The sequence below is a fragment of the Choloepus didactylus genome, chromosome 6 (assembly GCF_015220235.1).
Source record: "Choloepus didactylus isolate mChoDid1 chromosome 6, mChoDid1.pri, whole genome shotgun sequence".
Classification (NCBI taxonomy): Eukaryota; Metazoa; Chordata; class Mammalia; order Pilosa; family Megalonychidae; genus Choloepus; species Choloepus didactylus.
The window spans coordinates 34,980,360-35,000,615 of record NC_051312.1 but is presented as its reverse complement, the minus strand read 5'-3'; the positions used below and the strand labels follow the sequence as shown (position 1 = coordinate 35,000,615).

At 54.2% G+C, this 20,256-nt stretch overlaps 1 protein-coding gene across 4 annotated transcripts in view; it reads left to right on the top strand.

Moving 5' to 3' along the window:
- Window positions 1-20,256, top strand: part of CD82 (CD82 molecule) — a 48,876-nt gene that overhangs the window by 20,150 nt on the left and 8,470 nt on the right. For all 4 annotated transcript variants that reach the window (XM_037838712.1, XM_037838709.1, XM_037838711.1 and 1 more), the window contains 4 exons: window positions 4,729-4,811; window positions 9,682-9,754; window positions 13,254-13,378; window positions 13,545-13,619. In XM_037838712.1, the coding sequence (XP_037694640.1) occupies window positions 4,749-4,811; window positions 9,682-9,754; window positions 13,254-13,378; window positions 13,545-13,619 (336 nt within the window). In that variant the 5' untranslated portion in view covers window positions 4,729-4,748. The remainder of the gene's footprint in view (window positions 1-4,728; window positions 4,812-9,681; window positions 9,755-13,253; window positions 13,379-13,544; window positions 13,620-20,256) is intronic.

Below are 20,256 nucleotides of genomic sequence, written 5' to 3'. Positions count from 1 at the left end.
TAAGCAAACACCACGAAATGGTTTGGTTTAAACAATGGGAATTTATTTTCTGGATTAGAATCTGGGTTAGCATCAAGGTGATGCTTTCTTCCTGAAGAATGGGTGCTGGCAGTGCCTGGTTCCTCTGCTGCAAGGCACGTGGTGACATCTGCTGGTCCCTCCCTTCTCTTCTGGGTTTTCGCTAATTTCAGAGTCTTGCTTCCATGGCTTTCTATCTTTGTGTCTGAATTCTTTCTATCTTTGTGTCTGAATTCCATTCTCTTATAAAGGACTGCAATAATAGGATTAAAAGCCATCCTGGTTGAGCTGGGCCACACCTTAAATGAAGTAGCTCATCACTTACCCACTTACAATGGGTTGACAGCCACAGGAATGGATTAGACTTGAGAACATATTTTTCTGGGGTACATACAACTTCAAACCACCACAGATGGGCATTCTTTTTGCTTAATTTCTTTTGCAAATGACAAATTCACCACTCACTCGTCCCACAAATATGGAACAGTTGATAATGATAATGGGTCTAATGCCAGCTCCCAATCACTGAGCCCTGACCATGCCAGCTGCCCAGCCATTGTGACCTCACTCCTTCTTCATAACAGACCAACAGTGGGTACAATTAGGGGTCCCATTCCACAGGTGAGAAGAATGAGGCCCAGTACAACCCTTGCCCGTGACCATGGGGTGGCAGAGCCAAGGTTTGAACTTGTATCCAGGATCCTGTCTCCTGAGTAAGTGGCTTTAGTTCTGCCATCAAGCTCGCTGGTTCCCCTCTCCCCCAGGCTCCCAAGCTAAGGGCGGTGCCAGCCTCACTGCCTGACAGGCGCTTGGATGTACCCCACTTGATCCCCTGCACCAGTGGCCACCTGGCGTTTTCTGACCAGATAGTATGTGTTTTGGGCTTTGTGGGCCATACGATCTCTACCACATTGAATCACCTCTGCCATCGTGATGCCATAGCAGCCATGGACAGTACATAAACAAGTGGAACTGGCTGTGTTCAAAGACAGCTTTATTTATGGACATTGAAATTTGGATTTCATGTCATTTTCATGGGTTATAAAATATTCTTTTTATTTTATTTTTTTGACTGTTTAAAACCGTAAAAACTGTAGCTCACAGGCTGTAAGACACAGCAGGCAGCGGGCTGGATTTGGCCCACAGGCTGTCATTTGCCAACCCCTGCCCTATACCAACCTTACTCCTATCCCACGGTCAGGGAGGAACAGGCAGAGCTGGAAGATGACAGGCTCTCCAAATCCAACTCTGGGGTCTCCTCAGGACTTGGCAGTGGTTGGAGGTCCCCCACAGTTGATGCTGCACCCCACTATAGGGCGGCCAGGGTGTGGCACCCCTGCCCTTGAGGACCGACTTGACTTCTGTGGGGTCTCCCTTTGCTCCCTGTTGACTGGAGAGAGGCGGAAATGTCTGCACTGGGGGAAAGAAAGACTTCTGCCTCTGGATCTGGGCCAAGGTGCCCTGGGGCTGCCCACCCCAGGCTCTGGTTCTCAGGAGCTTCTGCTCCCTCGGGCAATTCCCAGGTAGCTTCTGGAACCTTTCCAGTTGGCTGAGCTGCCTGCCACTTGTGGGGCTGCTGGCTCCTGCTTCAGCTTCTGAACTCACCTAGCTGCCTCTTTTGTGGGACGGAGAGGCTGGGGCAGCGGCTGGTCTAAGATCTAGAGCTCTACTTTTGTGACCTTGGCCAGCTTCCTTCACCCTCCTGTGCCTCAGTTTTCTCAGAGGGAGCCCAGTGCCTGGTTTAAAGACCAGCGAGCCTGCCCGGGGCCGGGAGTGTCAGGACCCAGCCCCGCAGCCTCGTTTGATGCCACTGAGGCTGGGGCCTGCGCAGCAGGGTTTCCCACCTCCATACTGCCCGCCAGACCGGACTGACTCCTCTGAGCAGTCGCTTGGGACTCACCACTTAACTGGACAGAGGAATCCCAGTCTTTCCAGAGATCCTTTTGTAAAGTCTTGGCCACTACCCCAGAACTTGGGCTCCTCTTAGGCCCTGGAACCCACCACCACTTAACAGTTACGTGAGCTGGGGCAAGTTACTTGCCCTCTCTGAGCCCTGGGCCCCCAAGAATAGAACCTGCCTTCTGGGCTGGTTGTGAGTCTCCAAGGAGATGATGTACACCCATGTCCCCAGGCAGTAGGTGCTACCTGCCGGCAACCACTCCTCCCTCAGCAACCCCGTGTTTACTTTTTTTCTAAAAACCGCCCTCCTCTGACTGTCCCTGCCCTCTGCAAGGCTGCCCCAGGACCTGAGGCCATGTGAGCCGGAAGGTGTAGAAATCCCCTTCCCGGACTCTCCAGGCCTGTGCAACGGAGCGGGATGACGCAGAATTGCCAAAGGCCTGTTTCCACACTTCTCCAATTTCACAGAGAACACAGGAGGCTCCTTACTCATGACCCCCGGGCGTGCGACTGCATTTACAAGAAGGTCTCTGGTGAAGAGATGATTTCTCTGCACCAAGGCTTGGTCAGTTCGGCTGGCTACACCCCTGCCCTTGACCGGGAGGAGACCCGCCAGGCCGACACAAAGCAGGCCCCTGGAAGGAAGGATAAATATGCCTAGCTCTGTTGAGAATTTTTCCTTCCTAGCTGTGCAGGTTTATTAAGCACTTGTGGTGCATCAGGCACCACGCGGAGGAGAGAGGGAGGAGAAAAAAGTAGCTCTTCTTTACATGGAGGGTACTTGGGCAGCCCTTGCACGGGCCAGGCCTGGGTTTAGGGATTTGGGATCTCTGACCCCTCTGAAATGGGAGATTCCTTGTTTTCTCCTCTCCAGGTCTGGGGGAGTCCCAGGGGGCAGTTGCCAGAGCTGGACTTCCCTGGCTTCTGAGTCACTGCTGTCTCTGCGATTCCCAGACCCAGGCCTCGAGCCCTGGTAGACTCCAAGAGCCATTTAGTCCAATCCCCCATAGAGCACTTGAGCCCAATGTACGTATTTATTCAGCCTTTCCTTCCATGTCCCTTGTAATGGGGAGCTCACTCTCACCCATGTAGCCTTTTCCGTCTGTGGACAGCCTTGCTTCACCTTGAGCCCAAATCTGACCCACAAAAAGGCAGCTGAAGGAAACTTTCTCTAACAAAGCTGTTAGAAAACTGTGGACCTCCTGTAAGGTAGTGAGCCCTCCATCGCTGGGGGTATGTAAAATAGAAGCTAGGCTCTCACTTGGCAAGGGTTAGCAGGAGGTGATTTTTGAGGTCTTGTCCCGTCCTGAATTCTCATTTGTCCAGAGAAACCCCATATGCAGGCAGGGCAGCTTTGCAAGGCTTCAGGACTGCCTTTCACCCCTTGCAGAGGAAGAAGGGGTGAAGCATCTTCCTGGGCCACCCTTTCCCCTCTCCCCCTTTCCAGAGAGGAGTGGGAATGGAACTGAGCCCAGCTCTGCCCCTGCAGCTGTCCCAAGCCAGCTGTTGGCCCCCAGCTGCCTGACACTGACTCCCCTTTCCCCACCTGGCCTGCGGGCTGGCAGTTGGCATTCCTGGGTTGTCTGGTTTCAGGGAGAGGGTAAAGGGCAGCCAGCTTCCAGCTTCCCTCTTCCTCCTTTGCCAAACTCCCCTCTCGTGGGATCCTTTGGCGTTGAGGAACACTGAGTGCTAAGCATGGTTTCTGTCATTTCAGAAGAAGTCATATCACGCAGGGTGACTGTGAGCAATTGGAAACAACCCGTGTCCTATCTTAGAGTATTGGTTAAAGGCTTTATGATATATCTACACTTGGGACTTTAACTTGGGTCCTTGGGGTTCCTGCATGAGCTTCATGGGGTTCACAAATCACCAGATGTTATTTATAAAATAGTACCTATCTCTTAATTTTCTTGGGAGAATTGTGATCCCCAAAATGTTAATAAACACTGATCCATAAGATGGTTTTCTATGCAATATGTAAAATTATGTTGTAGAGAACTTTATCAACTTACAAATGTTTTCCCAATAGATTGTAGAATGAAACAAGCAGGCCATAAAACACTCTATACACTATGTGCCCAATTTTGTTATACACATACACACATACATACACACACATACATACTAGAAGTGTAGCTGCTGAAATGATGACAGTTTTCATCTCGGGGGTGAGATGATGGGCAATTTTTGTTTTGCTTGTGCTTTTCTGTATTTGTTGAACGTTACACATGGCACATTTATTTCTTTGTAATAAGGTGGTTGGAAGGGTACTCAGTCCATTTTCTACAGGGAAGCAGAACTCTCCTCCTCTCCCCAGTAACTCCGCCATCCTCCTAACCCTCCAGCCCCAGAGGGGGTCTGCGGGTCTGTGGAACAAGCCACAGGTTTTGTCTCTGGGGCCCTGTCAGTCACTCACCAACTTCCTTGCCTCTTGACTTTGACCAAAGTCCATCTGGGGGTGGTTTGGAGCCTTGGGGGCTGTGGAGGGGAGGGCCTCCCTCTGTATCTCCTTCTAGCCCCAGCCCTGGTGGAGTAGCTGACCCCAGACTTTACCAGCCAGGCATCAAGCTGCTGAGACCGCTCGTAGGACTACACTTCCTGGCTGTGTGATTTTGGGCCCATCACCCAACCTGTCTGGGCCTCAGGGCCCTGTAAAACATAAAACCTGCCTCACGAGGTTGTCATGAGAGCCAACTCTGGGGGCCTGCGGCTGGTGGATTGTGGGCCTGTGGGTGCTGGTTCCCCCTCCCCCTGCCACGGCCCAGGCTCACCCACTCTGACCTACCTCCCTGCCTTCTCTCTTCTCCCCAGGAAGCTTCTGGACCGGCAGGATGGGGTCTGCTTGTATTAAAATCACCAAGTACTTTCTCTTCCTTTTCAACTTGCTCTTCTTTGTAAGTACAGCAGCGCCGCCCCAACCACCCCGACAAAGCCTCTCCTCCTAGGGGCACCCCAGCCCGATGCTCTTCAAGATGTCCAGGCCCTGGGGATGGGTGGTGGGGTGTGGGTCCTGGGGGCTGAGGACAGACCGTTCTGAGTGGAATCGGGTGGGGGTGGTGAGGAGACTCCCGATGTTCCCCAGCTGGCCCTTTGGCAAAGCTCTGGGCTCCTCTGCCAGCCTTCCCTGCCCCTGGAGCCCCTGGAGTATGGAGGCTGAGGCCCGGCAGGGAGGGAGGTGGGCACGGGGAGTGGAGAGCCACCAGAACTGTGTCCTCCTAACTCGTCACTGGGCAGCTTTTGGGGGGGATCCTCCTGGTATCTCCTAGAGATTCCCCTGGAACATATCTGGTCCTCTCCTGATCCCCCAGCCTCCTCTGCCTTCTCTGACAAACTTACCTGTTTCATTTCTGGGTACCACCTCCACCCCATTGTGGGGACGGTCTCCTGAGCCGTGATAGGGTGGGCAGGAGGAGGCTGGGCTCTGGGCCAGGTGGGTTCAGAAGCTCTCTGGGGGCCCCATTCGCCCTTCCCCAGACGCATCCAGGCAAGGCTCACTGGGTCCCCCAGCCACAGGGCCGCCCAGATATAAGCTCCGAGGCACATCTGGAGCTGGTTTTCCTGGGGCCTGGATTTTCCTCTCTGGCCTGCCACTGACTCCTGCCTTGGAGCTGCCAGGATGATGGTGTGTGTGTGTGTTTGGGGGATGAGGGTAGGATGTGGGAGGGGCCTGGGGGACCTTCACAGCCCCCAGAGGGTACTAGAGGTGGTGGACTTCCTCACACACACCACATACCTGAGCATCACCCTGTACTGTTAAAAAATCAGGTTATACAATAGGATGTTTATCAGGGTCCAGTTTAATTTTTTAATTGTATACAAAAAAATTGTATACATGCATGAATATTTTTGAGAGGAGAAGGAAATACCTTAGAAGATTAATGTAGGGATTCCTGGGAATTTTTATTTTATTCTTTTTGTGTCTCTGTATTTTCCAAATTTTCTATGATAGACATGAATTACTTGGGAGAAAAAAAAATTTTGCAATACCAATTACATAAGATTACAGAGTTTGGAAACTAAAGAAAAGAATCATTCTAAGTTTCCCTTCATAACTTTGACCCGACCCGCAGATACTTACAAGTCTGTTCCTGGGCACACGCACACTCACACAGACATACAGACATGCATGTGCACACATACACAGAGACATGTGCACACACAGACACACATGCATGTGTACACGTACACACACACATGCACGTGCACACACAGACACATGCACAGACACGCACAGCCCTGTTGCTGCCTGCCCCCACTCTTTGCCCTGGTTCGAGCTCCATCCTCACAGGCTGGAGCACTGTGTGTGGCTCTGGCCCTCCATGGCTCCTAGCCAGGGCTAGAACCCACCCTGGGCAGGCCTGGGCACCTGGGCTTCCCCAGCTTGGCGAAAAGGCTCCTCCAGGCCAGCCCAGGCTGCTGAGAAGCAGCTGCTTCAGCAGCAGGAGCCAAGCCCACCCTGGCAGGCCCCTGGCTCCTGGGCCAAGGACCAACTTAAATGGCCAGCTGGCCAGGATGCGGGGAGGGGAGGGTTGGCATAGCTCCAGCCCTGGGGGCTCTAGCTTCTAGAGAGTGGGGTCCTAGCTGCAGCCCAGGAGGCAGAGGTCACGGGGCTTGGGGTTCAAAGTGGAGGGGGGTCAAAAAGGAGCAGAGTCAATGATTTTGGCCAGGGTGTCCCTCCCTGTTCCTCCTCCAGGCTGTCTATGGAGCCAGAGACTGGAAAAGCTTCTCTCAGGCCAGCACTTGGGGGGCTGGTCTGGGGCCTATCCTGGGCCTGGCTCCTGCCAGCTCCTCCTGGGTCTGGCAGGAGTCGGTGCTAACTCCCTGTGTGCTGGGGCCCAGGGCAAACTGTCGGGGTGTGTAGTGTGTTTGGCTGCAGAGAGGGAGCTTTTGTTAGAGGAGAGCAAGTGGGAAAGAGGAGGGTTAGGTGCGACAGTGTGTTGATTCCTTCACACATTCACTTGTCATTCGTTCAACAAATGCATGTTTGACATCTCCCTATAAGACCCTGTCCTGGGTGCCAGGTAGACAACAATAGGCAGAAGAGCCATGTCTTCTGCCCTCATGGGGCTTTTATGCCGGGGACAGCAGGCTTCTATGAAATAAATATTCCAGTGGATTATAAAAATTGCCGCCGTGGTGAGCGCCAGGGATGAAGAGAACTGCTGCTAGGGAAGCAGATAAGAACGAGCCCTTGACCCCATCAGGGGGCCAGCAAAGGCTTCCCAGTGGGGGTGGGGAGGGAGGGTTTTGGCAGCAGGAGTGAAAGGCCTGTGTGGGTGAGTGGGGCAGAGCCTGCCTCTCCAGGGCATGCACCGGGCCCAGGAAGGAATTTGGTCTTTGCTTTATGCACCTTGAAACAGATGATGAGCTTAGCGGGTTGGAAAAATCGCCCTGGCTTCTGCGGATGTGCACCCACATGTGCATATCCATTGTCTTCTTTGCCTGTACTCTCTCCTGGCTCCACACTCCTGAGAAAATTGCCCTGCCGGCTTTTGTCGGGACCAAGGAAATCCAGAGGCTTCTGGTGCCAGTGTTCTGCGGGAAGGATGCTCGCCGGGTCCTGGCTCCTGGCTGAGCCCCCTCAGGAGACGGGCTGGTTAATGCGGGGTACGCCCCATGTCCCCAGCCTTGGTTCACAGAGAAAGGAGGCGCCATGGAGCCTTGCCCATTCTGCAGGGCCACCTGTCTCGGCCTCCTTCCTGGCTGTCCCATGGCCCAGAGCCCCTGCTCTGTCAGGCCATCTGGGCTGGGCAGCACCCCTGCAGAAGGACTGAGCAGGCAGTGCCAGAATGTGCCTCTTTGGGTTCCTCTTGGCAAGCTGAGGAGCTTAGCTGGGCAGTCTAGGATTTTGAGCTCCCTGGGATGTTTGCCCAGAGGGAATTTTCTGCCCTGCCCCCCACTCCCTTTTTGGAGGGGCTGTTCTCCCTCCTGCCTCCGTGAGTGCAGGAGTGGGCAGGGTAGTGGGCTCTGCCCACATGGGTCTGAGGTGCATGGGGGCTGACCCCTGGAACTGTGCTGGAAGGTGGGGGTCGGGGTGGGCAGGGCTTCAGGAGTCCTTGGGTACCAAGCTCCTGGCTCCTCCCAGCAAACTGTGCAGCCCAAGGCAGCCCCACCCTCGGTGATCTCTGCCCCTCCCGTGTCTCAGTTGCCTTCCTGTCCTGTGCTAAGACCCAGAACGGACCCCCAAATACCCCTGCAGCCCACGTGACCCCATCTGGCCTAGCTGGCAGATCTGGGTTGGAACTCCTGACAGATGTGTTGGGTGACCTTGGGCAAGGTCAGGGCCTCAGTTTCCCCATCTGTAAAATGAAGACAATAACAGGACCCATCTGACAGAGAAAAGAAAGGACACAAGCTGGCGGAAGACAGAGGTGGAAAAATGTGGCATCAGCAGGCCTTCGGCCCTGGTGGCCCTCAGCTGCTGTGTCTTTCACAGGCCAGCGCTAGGGTGAGGCGAGCGAGGCGTTGCCTCAGAATCAGGAACAGCACCAGCCCGAGCCATGGTGGGGCCTGAGGTAGAACAGAAAATCAGTTATACCTTTCCTCTCTTTACTTAAAATTTTGATAGTTATTCATCATGGATTTTTTTTTTTTTTTGCATTCATTTTGATTTTTTTTTAAATGTTGGTTGAAATTATTATTTATCTGGATGATTGAGTTTTTAAATTTTGCACTCCAGTTAAGTGCCTCACTTACCTCTGTCCTAGTCCTGTTCTTTAATAACAACAGAGCAAGGCTGATCGGGACCCTGGGCCTGGTGCTCCCCCTGGGTTGAGGACTATATTGGCATGTGCCGGCCTTGGGGTGATGGCTGACAGTGGGGTGAAGGCTGAGGAGGAGCCCACAGATGCTGCCAGAGGAGGGTGGGAGGGCTGGGACCCCCTCGTGGGTTATGCCCCACCTGGTAGGGTGATGCAGTCTTGGATGGCCTTGTGGGGTAGTGGATCGTGGCTGGGTCGCCACCTGATGAGATGAACTCAGATTGTGGGTGCCGCCCTGCTGGGAGGGGCAGGCAGGGAAGCCCTGGGCCGTCGTCCTCGTCCGTGTACTTTCCTAACCCCATGTTGACACAGCTTGGTTCATGAACTCATTCCCTTGCCCAGTCACCCAGCAACCAGCTCTGTAGGGCTCCCAGGAATATGGAGCTGCGTCCAGCTCAGTCCTGCCCACAGGGGCCTCCCAGTCCAGCCAGGGAAATAAGCTCACAGCAGAGAGTCAGCCCCCCCCGGGAATGGCTGCTAAGAAGGGCTGCACAGTGGTTGCCACAGAACAGGGGCCCCTTTGTCCGTCAGGGAGTGTCAGGGAAAGCTCCTGGGGGAGGTGGCCTGGAGGTGAGGTCTTAAGACAAGTGGGACTTTGATGTTCAGGTCTGCAGAGGATCTTCTGCAGAGCCTGGCCTGTTTGGGAAGCCCCCAGCCGCGTGAACTAGGCTGGAGTCAAGGGGATAAGAAAAGGCCAGGAAGTGAAGCAGGACGGCACCCCTGGACAGGAGGCTGTGCCCTTGAGAGCCAGGGAGTCCATCTGACCACACAGGGTGGAGAGCCGGGGGGTTGCTTACACTTGGCCCTGCTGCCTGGATTATTGGGGTTTGCCGGGGACTTGGAGTTTGGGGCCCGAGGCCATCCCGACCTGCTTGCTTGGGCTGGGGAAGGATGGAGCTGGAGTCCCCTGTGCTCCCCTGTCTGGGCCATAGGGGCAGCTGGGAGGGGCCCTCTCACCCCATGTGCTCTTGGGCTCCCCACTCACTGCCCGTTCTCCTTCCAGATCCTGGGCGCAGTGATCCTGGGCTTCGGGGTGTGGATTCTGGCCGACAAGAGCAGTTTCATCTCCGTCCTGCGTAAGGACACCTCCGCTTCCCCTGCCCTGGGCCTGCACTGGGGGGGGAGGGGGGGGCAGGGCTCCCCCTGCAATGTCTCAGCCTCGACGCCCATCAGTTTCCAGCTGACCTGGGGGCCTTGCCAGGTCCTGCCTGCTGACCACAGCACCACGGGGCGCTCCGCAGGGGTTTCTGGAAGGAATTTTCTCTCCTACCCCAAACAAAGCTGCTGTTGTCCGGAGAACGCTGGGGCATGAGGGAGGCTGATTTTCCCATCCTGGCCCCTTCCCTTGGCTCTGATGTTGAGCAAGCCTTTTACATTCTCTGTCTCTCCATTTGCCTGTTCAGCAAAGTGTGGGCGACACTCCCTCTCCTGCCCATTTCAGAGACATTTAGGAAAGAGCCGGGAAGTTAGATTATCAGGGGTTGAGGAAGGGCTCACGGATGAGGCAGGTGCCGAGAGCTGCCTCCGTTTATCACACTTGCCATGTGCCAAGCATAGCACCAAGCATTCCACATGGATAAACTGTCTTAACCCCACAATGGCCCCGTGAGGTGGGTATTATATTCCTACTTCACAGAAGACACTGAGGCTCAGGGAAGTTAAGTCACGTGCTCAAGTTCCCACAGTGGCTGAGTGGTGGATGTGGGACTCGAACCCCACAGGCTTTGGTCCTCAATGCTGCGCAGCCTGAGACACGGGATAAAAGCCCCTTGGAAAGAAACCCCAAGCGTTCCTGTCAGGATGGTAGAAGCCGCTCTCGGCCTACTCAGTCTCCTCCAGGAAGCCCGCTAGGCTTGCTGCCCTGATCCCTCATGGACTCCCTGAGGTGGGGGGAGGTAGAGCAGAGGCCCCTGACGAGCACAGCAGCACCACCCCCCCATTAAGTATGCCCCTGGGTCACTTCCCCCTTCCAGCAGCTGCCCAAGACAGCAGGTTGGACTCAGGCCCATGACAGCTGCTTGATTTGCATAAAGCGGAACCAGGCTGTGTGCGAGGGTGGGGCCGCACCTGTCACCCTGGCCCCAGGGGGCTCGCCTTGCCTGGAAATGGCTAGGAGCCGGGGTGATCTCATTTTCTAGCTACATGCGCTGCACCCCAAGACTGTCCTAACTGCCTTTACTGGAGACCGTGGACCAAACCCTCCTTCGGGGGGCAGAGAGCAGGTTTCCTGCCTCAGCCTGGTGCCCACGCACTCTTCCAACATGGGAGGCACCCTTCTCGGCCATGGCTGAGCCCAGATGCCCCACTTTCTGGGCCGTGGCCCACAGCCAGCAGGCTCTGTGTCACAGGGCAAAGTCCGGCGGCCCAGCCCACAGCGTTTCTGCCCTCAGTGCCCCACCCCAGGACTCTAGGGCTGGAGGTAGGGGGCTTTGGCTGCTTCTCCAGCCTCCTCCCTGTGTGGGTCTGAGAGTCTGGAACTGGCCAGGCTCGGTGGCGCAGCCTGGTTGTCCTGGGGTGTGTGTGTGTTGAGGTGGGGGGAGCTTTTTACAGATGCCACGGCCCTGGTCCCACCTGAGGGATCTGACTCCATTGGTGTGTGTTGGCCTGAGTACTTATATTTTTAAAAAGCTCCCCAGAGATTCCGTAGCAGCCAGTGTTCAGAAATACTCATCTGCTAGTTGGGTAAACTGAGGCTCAGAGAGGGCAAAAGGACTTCTTAGAGTCACTCAGCAAGTGAGGGTCAGAACCGGGAACCCAGTTAGCGGTAGCCATGGAGTAGGAGCCACGGAGTAGGCTCCTGACCTACTACGTGCCAGGCCCGTGTGACACAGCTTCTCCCCTTACCTAACTGAATCCTCCTGTGTCCATGGGGGTAGCACTACCACCCCCATTTTACGAAAGGGAGCTCACGGCCCAGGGAGGTGAAGGAGCTTGCCCAAGCACACACAGCTAGGTGGGGGCCCCGAGCCCACGCCCTTAACCCCCAACCTCAGAGCTCTGCTGCTCGCCATGCGTTACCACCTTAGTGAGTGGAAGTGGTGCGGTGGTTAGGAGCCCAGACACTGGAGCCAGGCTGCCAGGGTTCAAATCCTGACAGCTTTTTATGGGCGAGCTATGTGACCACGGGCAAGCTCTTTGACCTTGGGCAAGCTGTGTGACCTTGAGCAAGTGACTTCACCTCTACCTCAGCTTCCTCATCTGTGAAATGGGGTGTAATAAGAGGTACCTTACAAGGTTATTGTGAGAAATTAATGCCTCGATACCTGAAAGGAATTTAAAACACTCCTGGGGAATAGAAACCCCATATAAGTGGTTGTTAAATAAATAGGTTCTATAAAACGGCTTTATGAAGTGAGACTTCCTAAACATGTTTTACAGAGAAAGAGATATGCCCAGGAAATGGCTCGCTCAGGGTCCGAGCGTGTTCGCAGCAGAGCCGGAATTAGAACCCACAGTCCCTTGGGTTCCCCAGTCCCTTTCAGTTTGGCCACTTCTTCCCTGCACATGTCCCTGAGAGGCCCAGCAAAAGTAAAGGACTTCTCTGCCATTTACGGTCGATGTGCTACCCTAGGATATGCACTTGCCCCCTTCTAGGTCAAGTTGCTTGGATTTGGGGTGGGCTGAGACCCTGAGTGAGGACAGGGGCTGGTGTCAGCGAACTGTCCTGAGCCACCGAGACTTGCAACTCGGCTGCCTCCTGGGGCATGGCCAGAGTTGGGGTCTCCGGCTATTGTGAAAATGAAGCAGGATAATTTGGACAAAGGGCCCAGTTCAGGGCTGGCACACCGGGGATTTCCAAGCAGCACCAGTTCCGTTTTCTGGGAGTAGTCCTGGGAGGCGTTGTTGGAACGGAAACCCCGGGAGTCCAGGACAAGTGAAATTTGACCACCTCTCCCTGCCCTTGTTGATTGCTGAGAGCCGGGGTGGGGGGTAAGGGCCTGGGAATAAGGCGGTGCTGGGTGCTAGGAGGCTTTGCTCTGTGCGCACCCCTGTGGGGACTCGGTTCCCGGCTTCCTGGGGGCTCCTAGGGGGAGCTGGGCAGGGGCAGCCCTGTCCCAGCATCCTGAGAGTGGGAGTATGTAGGTCAGGGCTCTTCCTGAGTTCCAGAACATTCTGTCTGTGACCAGAAAGAGGAGGTGGATCACATGCCCTCCCACCTACCCAGCCTCCGGCTTCATAGTTATCATCGTTAAGGATGCTAACGCCCCTCAGTGGCCAAGATGGGGACGTCAGTCTCTCCCAGCACCCTCCCCCTCCAGGGAGTCGTGGCCAGCAGGGCCTGTGTTCTCCCTGCTTACTGTGCCTTAGCTGTTAGGGGAGAGCATTGAAAATGGAGTTCTCCCAGGAGAGTCTTTGTCCAGCTGTGATAATCCCAAAGGGAGTGAGGGAGCAGGTTCCTTGTTGGGTGGTGAGAGGCCAGCAGGGAGATGTGACTGAACCCCAATACCCCGACTCCAAGGAGGGGCTCGGGGAGCAGTCCTGGAGCATCGGGCCCTCCCCTGCATCTGTGTTTAGTCAAGGGGGCCAGGCAGGCCAGAGCAGACACCCTTCTCTCCACCCGTCTGCCCCCTCCAGAGACCTCCTCCAGCTCACTCAACACGGCGGCCTACGTCTTCCTAGGCGTGGGGTCTCTCACCGTGCTCATGGGCTTCCTGGGCTGCGTCGGCGCCATCAATGAGGTCCGCTGCCTGCTGGGGCTGGTGAGTCCGGGCCCTTCCACAGCTGCCCGCCCAACCCCTCCTCCAGCTTGGGGAGGCTGAGCACTGCCCCAGCCCAGACCATGGGGTGGGGGGCACCTCCTGAGGTGGGAGGGATGGCTGCCCCTGGTGGGAGGCCTGCAGCTGACTGCTTGTTCTGCATCCCCAGTACTTTGCCTTCCTCCTCCTGATCCTCATTGCCCAGGTGGCTTCTGGGGCCCTCTTCTACTTCAGAATGGATGAGGTAAGCACGCACGGAGCACACACACACACACACACACACACACTCACACACCCTGGGGCTGGGTGGGCCATACGGAGGATTGGCTTTGGGGCTGGGGGGACTGACAAGAAGCCTCTTGGTTGTCACAGACAAACCCACTAGGTGCCAAGGGGCCTCTCCCCAGACCTCCTGTTCCTCGGGATCAAATGGGTGGAATGTTGGAGAAGACCAAGTGTAAGGGTGGAGTGGCTGTTTTCTAGCTGTGTGGCCTTGGGCAAGCTTCTTGCCTCTCTGGGCCTCAGTTTTACCACCTACAAAATGGGGACAATAATGAAACTTAACTCTTGGTGTTTTTGAAAGGATTCGGTGAGATTATCTTGGTAAAACACTTAGCAGAGTTTGTAGCATAGTAAGCACTCAATAAATGTTAGTTGTTCTTGTTATCAAGAGGCTTCTGCAAGCAGGAAATCCATGCTGTTCATCTACAGATGAGGCCCAGGGGGGAGACTGGTAATAAAAAGGTTAGTCCAGAGTAAGGGGGAAGGCATTCAGCTTTAAAGAAGAGAGAGTCATGACTTACTGTGGCTTAAACTCCAAGTATGTGACTTTTGGCTTTGGTCACATACCTTGGATGCGTCAGAACAGAGACTTCCATCCTGATTCCCCTGACCCAAGGCCCATGTTGACTTAACCGGAAGTCTGCTTTGGAATCTCAGAGGCCCAGGTTCTCACTGTCTGTTCAGCAGCCCCACTGTGATGGCTTTTCTGCATCATGCCACTTGCCTCATGGGCACAAGATGGCTGCTGCAGCGCCAGGCACAGCGTCAGTGCTGTTGTGGTCAGGAGAAGGGGAAAGGGGCACTACCAAGCTAGCCATGGCCATCCTTTTTATCAGAAAAGCAAGCCCTCCAACAGACTTCCCCATACAGGGTAGCCCTGGCTGCAGGGGAGGCTGAGGAAGCAAGTTTCCAGCTTTTAGACTCTAAAAGCTGGTTCCTACCTGAATTTGCTTTACTCTAAAGGCAGAGGCTCAAGAGAGAAGGGAGCCAGGAATGGTGGTTGGGTCAGCCAGTCAATTGTGACTGTCAGGTTACCATTTATGAAGCACCTTCTGTGCACACATGGTATCTTCTAGAAACTTTACATACATTATCTGGTTCTCACAACTACCCTGCAGTGTAAGTGTTGAACTGATAGCTGGGTGTCAGGTGCTCAGGGAGATGAATAACAACGACAGCCTCAATAGCAGTAATCGTAACTCCCATGATCCCTGCAGTGGTTCTGCCCACACTGCATTTCAGGTACTATATTGGTCACATTGCATTAATTCCTCTCCATAACCTTGCTGGGTAGTGTAAGAGTCCCCATTCTGCAGATGGGGTGGTTGAGGGCACTCAGCTGGCCAGTGGCTGGGCCTAGGTGAGATCCCAGGCTCCCTGACCCCTAGTCTCAGGGACCCAGCCTCCCTTCAGTGCTGTGAGCTTTTGTCTGCTGGTGGGGGTGGTGGAGTCAGAGGACAGGTAGAGATAGAGACACAAAGACTGCTTTCCTGAAAATTCCTGTATCTGACCACTTGAAGGCCAAGTTGTCCCAGATCCCCCTTGGAAGGAGACTAAGAAAACATTACATCAACAAATAAGAATTTATAGAACTTAGAACATGCCCAGCCACTAAGTGCTTCACACATACTGCATTTAGTTATTTATTCTTCACAACAAACTGATGAGGTCAGTGCTATTGATATCCTTTTCAGTTGTGGAAGCACAGAGAGGCTAAGGAACTTGCCCAAGATCACACAGCTATTAAGTGGCAGAGCCAGGATTTGAACCCATGCATCCTAGCATCTGAAGTCATGCTGGCAAACTTTTCATTGTGGTGGTTCCTACCTGAATTTGCTTTACTTATTTCTACTCTATAGCCACTCTATTGCCCGGGAGAATTGGAGCCAGCTCTCAAAACAAGAGAGATCAGAACCCACATTAAGAGAGATGACCATTGTTCCTGAATGTAGGGGATGATATAGATCCTCAAGGCTAACTTGAGTCCTGAGCTTCCTGGCAGCCAAAGTAAAAGGGGAAATGGTAAATTTCATAGATGAAAGGAAGCTTGACTGACTATCAGACAGGAAGCCAGCGGTTAGGCGAGGGACGCTCCTTTCTCAGCAAAAGGGTTGTGGGGTCAGGTCTTCCTTTCTGCCCTACAGCACCTGGGGCTTCTCTGGGGGGCTAGGCAGTGGTACATTAAAATCAGGTGGGTAAGAACCAGGCCCCAACCTGGTTCCTCTGACTCAGAAGCTGGCCATCTCTGTGGGGGTCTCAGGCATGCACCTCTCACCCTTTGTGTTTTACAATCTATTAGTAATAATGTCAGCCATCTGTCAGGTGCTGACCACGTGCCAGGAGCTGAGCTTTATATGCATTTCACTTTTGCAACCACTTCTCAGTTTAAGAAACTGAGGCCTAGAAAAGTGGAGTGACTTTTGGCTTTGGTCACATGCCTTGGATGCATCAGAGCGGAGACTTCCATCCTGATTCTTCTGACCCAAGGCCCATGCTCTCCTGGGCTTCCTCATGGGCTGGAAAAATCTCTGTTTGACGAAGAGCCAGGCTCTGGAGGAGTCCCACAGCCCCAGAGCAGGGCTTGTTTAGAGAATCAGAGCCCCTGACTGCAGCCCAGGCTCTGTCCTTTGCACGCCCCCTGCCCCCTCCACCCCCAGGCTCCACCCCTCACCCTCCCTGGTCCCAGCCCACCTCACCTTGGCCCACCCCCTTTTCTGGAAGGCAGGGGAAGTTCTGGCGCCACTGTATCGCCCGAGTTGGAATGAACAATTTATTTTTTCTTTGCCCAACACATTGTAAATCTCAGTGGAAGAATAAACATGCCCCTGAGAATGTTTATTCCTGCAGATGAGGCCCAGCTGGGGATGTGGGACTTGCTCAAGCCTGAAGAAAAAGGCCTTTTGCATGGCCCTACTCTTGAGGCCTCCTGGGCAAGGGGTGGAGGTGAGCTCCTGGGGTCCCCCCGAAGGGTTCTCCAGGGCTACCGTCTGTCCTTCCTGCCCCACAGCCCCAGAAGCCACTGCTCTCAGGGGAGGACAGCAACCACGGGGAGGCAGGAGCAGGACACGAGCCTCGTAAGCCTTGGATTCCGCTTCTGTAAACTGGGAATAAACCCACCCGGCCCCCAACCCCAGCCAGGGTTGAAGTGAGCATAGCCTGCCATAAGTCTAGAAAATACAGCGTGGTGTCCAAGGGCCTTGACTCCAGAACCAGACTACCTCCTTTGGAACCCTTGCTCTGAGACCCTGGGCAAGTTCCTGAGCCTCTCTGTGCCTCAGTTTCCTCATTTGTTAAGTGGCGATAAGGGTCTACTGTCCGTTATCTGCAATCCTGAAATTTAAAAAAAAAAAACAAAACTTTGAAAACCGAAAATATCATTTGCAACTCATTTGGTGACAAAATCAAACCTGCATGGAAGTGAAGCTGTTTACTGTTCATTTGCCCCATTTAGTGTGTCCCCGAGAAATATGAATGGGAATAATGGTGGGGTACTGCTCCAGAGCCTGGAGGTGTCATATCAAACCCCCGCGCACCCCCGCCCCAAGCCCCCTTCTGAAATCAAATACTTCCCAGTGCCGCACACGTCGGGCCCAAGGGCCCCGTTAGCCCTATGGCAGAGGCTTAAGAGCCTTCATATGTGCAAAGTGCGTAGAGCAGCGCCTGGCTGGGAGCAGCTGTTTGTGTGTATCATTGCAAGTGTTTATTATTATTGTCACCATTAATTCATTCAAGTGCCTGGTAAGGGCTTAGTATATGGCAGCTGTTCCTGTCAACATCATTGTTAATACTAGTATGAGCAGGAGCCGTGGGAACCAGGCTGGGGTGAGAAGTTAAGGCCCTTTTGGCATCTCCTCTGATTGTTAGCCAGCCTCTGTTTAGTGGGTAGACCCCTTGTCTGGGACTCAGGGCCCTGTGTTCTTGGATGGGCTCTGCCATCGATTGCTGTGTGACCTTGGAAAAGTTGCCCAGCCTCTCTGAGCCTGGGTGACACCCTGGCCATTCCCATCTCTGACATTGGTATTCTGGCTTGTTCTCTCTGGCCACAGGAGGGTGAGAGGGACGTGGATTTAGTGTAAGAGTTCCTCTCTGATGTTCTTGGTGCTGGGCTAGGTTGCTTACGCAGCGGGTACTGCTAATCCTCCTAACATCCTGGGCATGTGAGGGCAGTGAGGCTCTGAGAGGTTATACCAGGTGTTCAAGGACGCATGTGGAGGTGCTGGAGCAGGAGGCGCGGGGGCTGAGAGCTAGGAGGGGAAGAGGCTCACTTGGCCTGGGTGGGAGCTGGTGGAGAGTTGGGGGGGCAGTGGCCTGGGCATGACTGCTGGGAGAGGTTGGTCAGGAGAACCATGATTTTTTCCCCTCTTGCCCTCTCCCACCTAAGAAGCCCGAAATGGCCCGTGTGCACACGCTCTGCTGGCCCAGGTGGTGAAACGGGTTTCTAGAGGACAATGCAGCCCTCTGTGCAACGTCTGGTTCCCATGATGGAAACTTTCTGATCCACTGGTCCTACTTTCTACAGGCTCAAGACAGGGGAAGGTGACCTTTCTTTTCCCTCTTGGGAGGGGAGAAGAGGGCACCCAGAGGGTCTCCCTATGGAGGGAAACTTGAGTCTCTAAGTCCCTGCTGGTGCTTGGCTCTGGGCGGTGCTCTGTGATGGGTGGAGGGAAGTTCTAGACTCAGGCCCTGCCCTCAAGGAGCTTGCAGGCTGGGGACATGACTTAGATCTCCTGCCGAATTCTGGAATAGCTGACTATGTGGCTTGCAGCTGGGTTTTCAGGAAAGCAAAGGTCAAGGAGCTTGCAGGCTGGGGACATGACTTAGATCTCCTGCCGAATTCTGGAATAGCTGACTATGTGGCTTGCAGCTGGGTTTTCAGGAAAGCAAAGGGTCCTCATTTCCTGCAGGGATACTAGGACAAAGCATCAGAACAGCCATCTCTGTGTTCTAGCAAAGCATCTGGCAATATCTGCTGTAGGGACCTGCCCAAGAGGACTGGAAGATGTGGGCTCATCATATTGCATCTGGGGTGCCTCATAAGGGGCAATTTGACCCACTAGAATAAAAAGCATGGAGAGAGGTGTGGACTGCATCCCAAGCCGGGAAATTACTCTGGAGAGGAGAGGGGCAAATGGAGAAATGATCTGGTCTCAGATATCTGAAGGATAATTGTCCTGGGAGAGAGGGATTTGGATGTGCTGTGTGGGTCCAGCTGGGACTGGGGTTTGTAGGTGGGCAGGGAGATGCAAACTAATACAAATGGGTAGAAGCCATTTAGGCCCAACATAAAATGAATCGCTTTGTATTGAGAGCCCTCCAACCCTGGAATGTGCTGTGGTGTGAGGTACTGAGTTCCCCATCACTGGGAGTATGTAAGCAGAGTCTGGGAAAGCATGGGAAGGATTGTTACATTTGGATGATGTATTGGACTCACAGGTCTCTTTTACTCCGACTCTCTGTGGAAAGTCATAGTGCAAGGTAAGATTGAAGCACATATTGGGGCACAGGAATGAGTAGAGTTGCTCAGAGGGCAGAGGGACCATGGGTTACCAGGGAGATGGTGGGTGGCTTGCCATGGTTGAGGTTGCAGGGCTTGGGAGCTGCACAGATCAGAGTCAGTGTCATACCTGTGCTGCTTGCTAGCTTTGTGACCTGGGGCAAGTTGTTCCAAGTCTCTGAGCCTCTGTTTCCTCTTCTGGGCAGTGGGGAGGAGGGTATTGGGCAGAAATAGGACTGGCTTATAAGTGTGCAACCTGTGCAATTACACAGGGTCCACCCTTAGACAGATCCTGTGATTGGATTGCTCTGTTGCCACTATCCTGAAATTCTTAATTTTTAAACAGGGGGCCTCCCTCATTTCCATTTTGCATGAGATCCTGTAAATTATGAGCTTGTCCTAGGCAGACCTCTTCATTGTATGTGACATTAACCCAACAGAAACTGGCCCAAGATTGCTGGAGGCTCAGCCAGATCCAAGCTTCTAATAGCTGCCATCGGGCCTCTGTCTCTCTCTGCCCCTTGGCCCTGCTCTCCTGCTCAGGTGGGCTGGCCCCAGTGGAGATGGCAGTGGCCCCAGCAGCTCAGGCTCTCATCCTGCCAGTTTATCAGAAAGAGGGCCAGCTGGGGTCACAGGCCCATCCCTGAACCACTCACTATGCCAGGGTCCAGGGGCACTAAGTACCCGGCCTGGTCCTTATGCCCACCCGTAGCAGCAAGGGGGTGGGGCTTCCCGAGCCACAGGGACAGATCAAGGGGTGGTCCCCCCGACGGGAAGGAATTGCTATTCCAAAAAGGGAGAATGGGTACAGGGCGAGCAAAACAACAGAGGCCCCTGCAGGGATAAAATGAGATCACGAATGTCTGCTAGCTCTCCCTCCCTGCTCTCTCCTGTCTCAGTAATTGCGCTGTTGCCCAGGTGACCTTCCTCAGCTCCCAGCAAGGCCTCCTGGGAGGTGGGGTCCCAAGGTGTTGGCCCCGAGCTGAACCAGCCTGGGAGGCCACGGTCCCTGTGCCCTGCCGGGTCCCTCTGCCACACTTGGGGCTGGAGGATGATGCAGTGTTTCTGTGGAAAACCACCCAGCCTCGGTGGAAACCACCCCCAG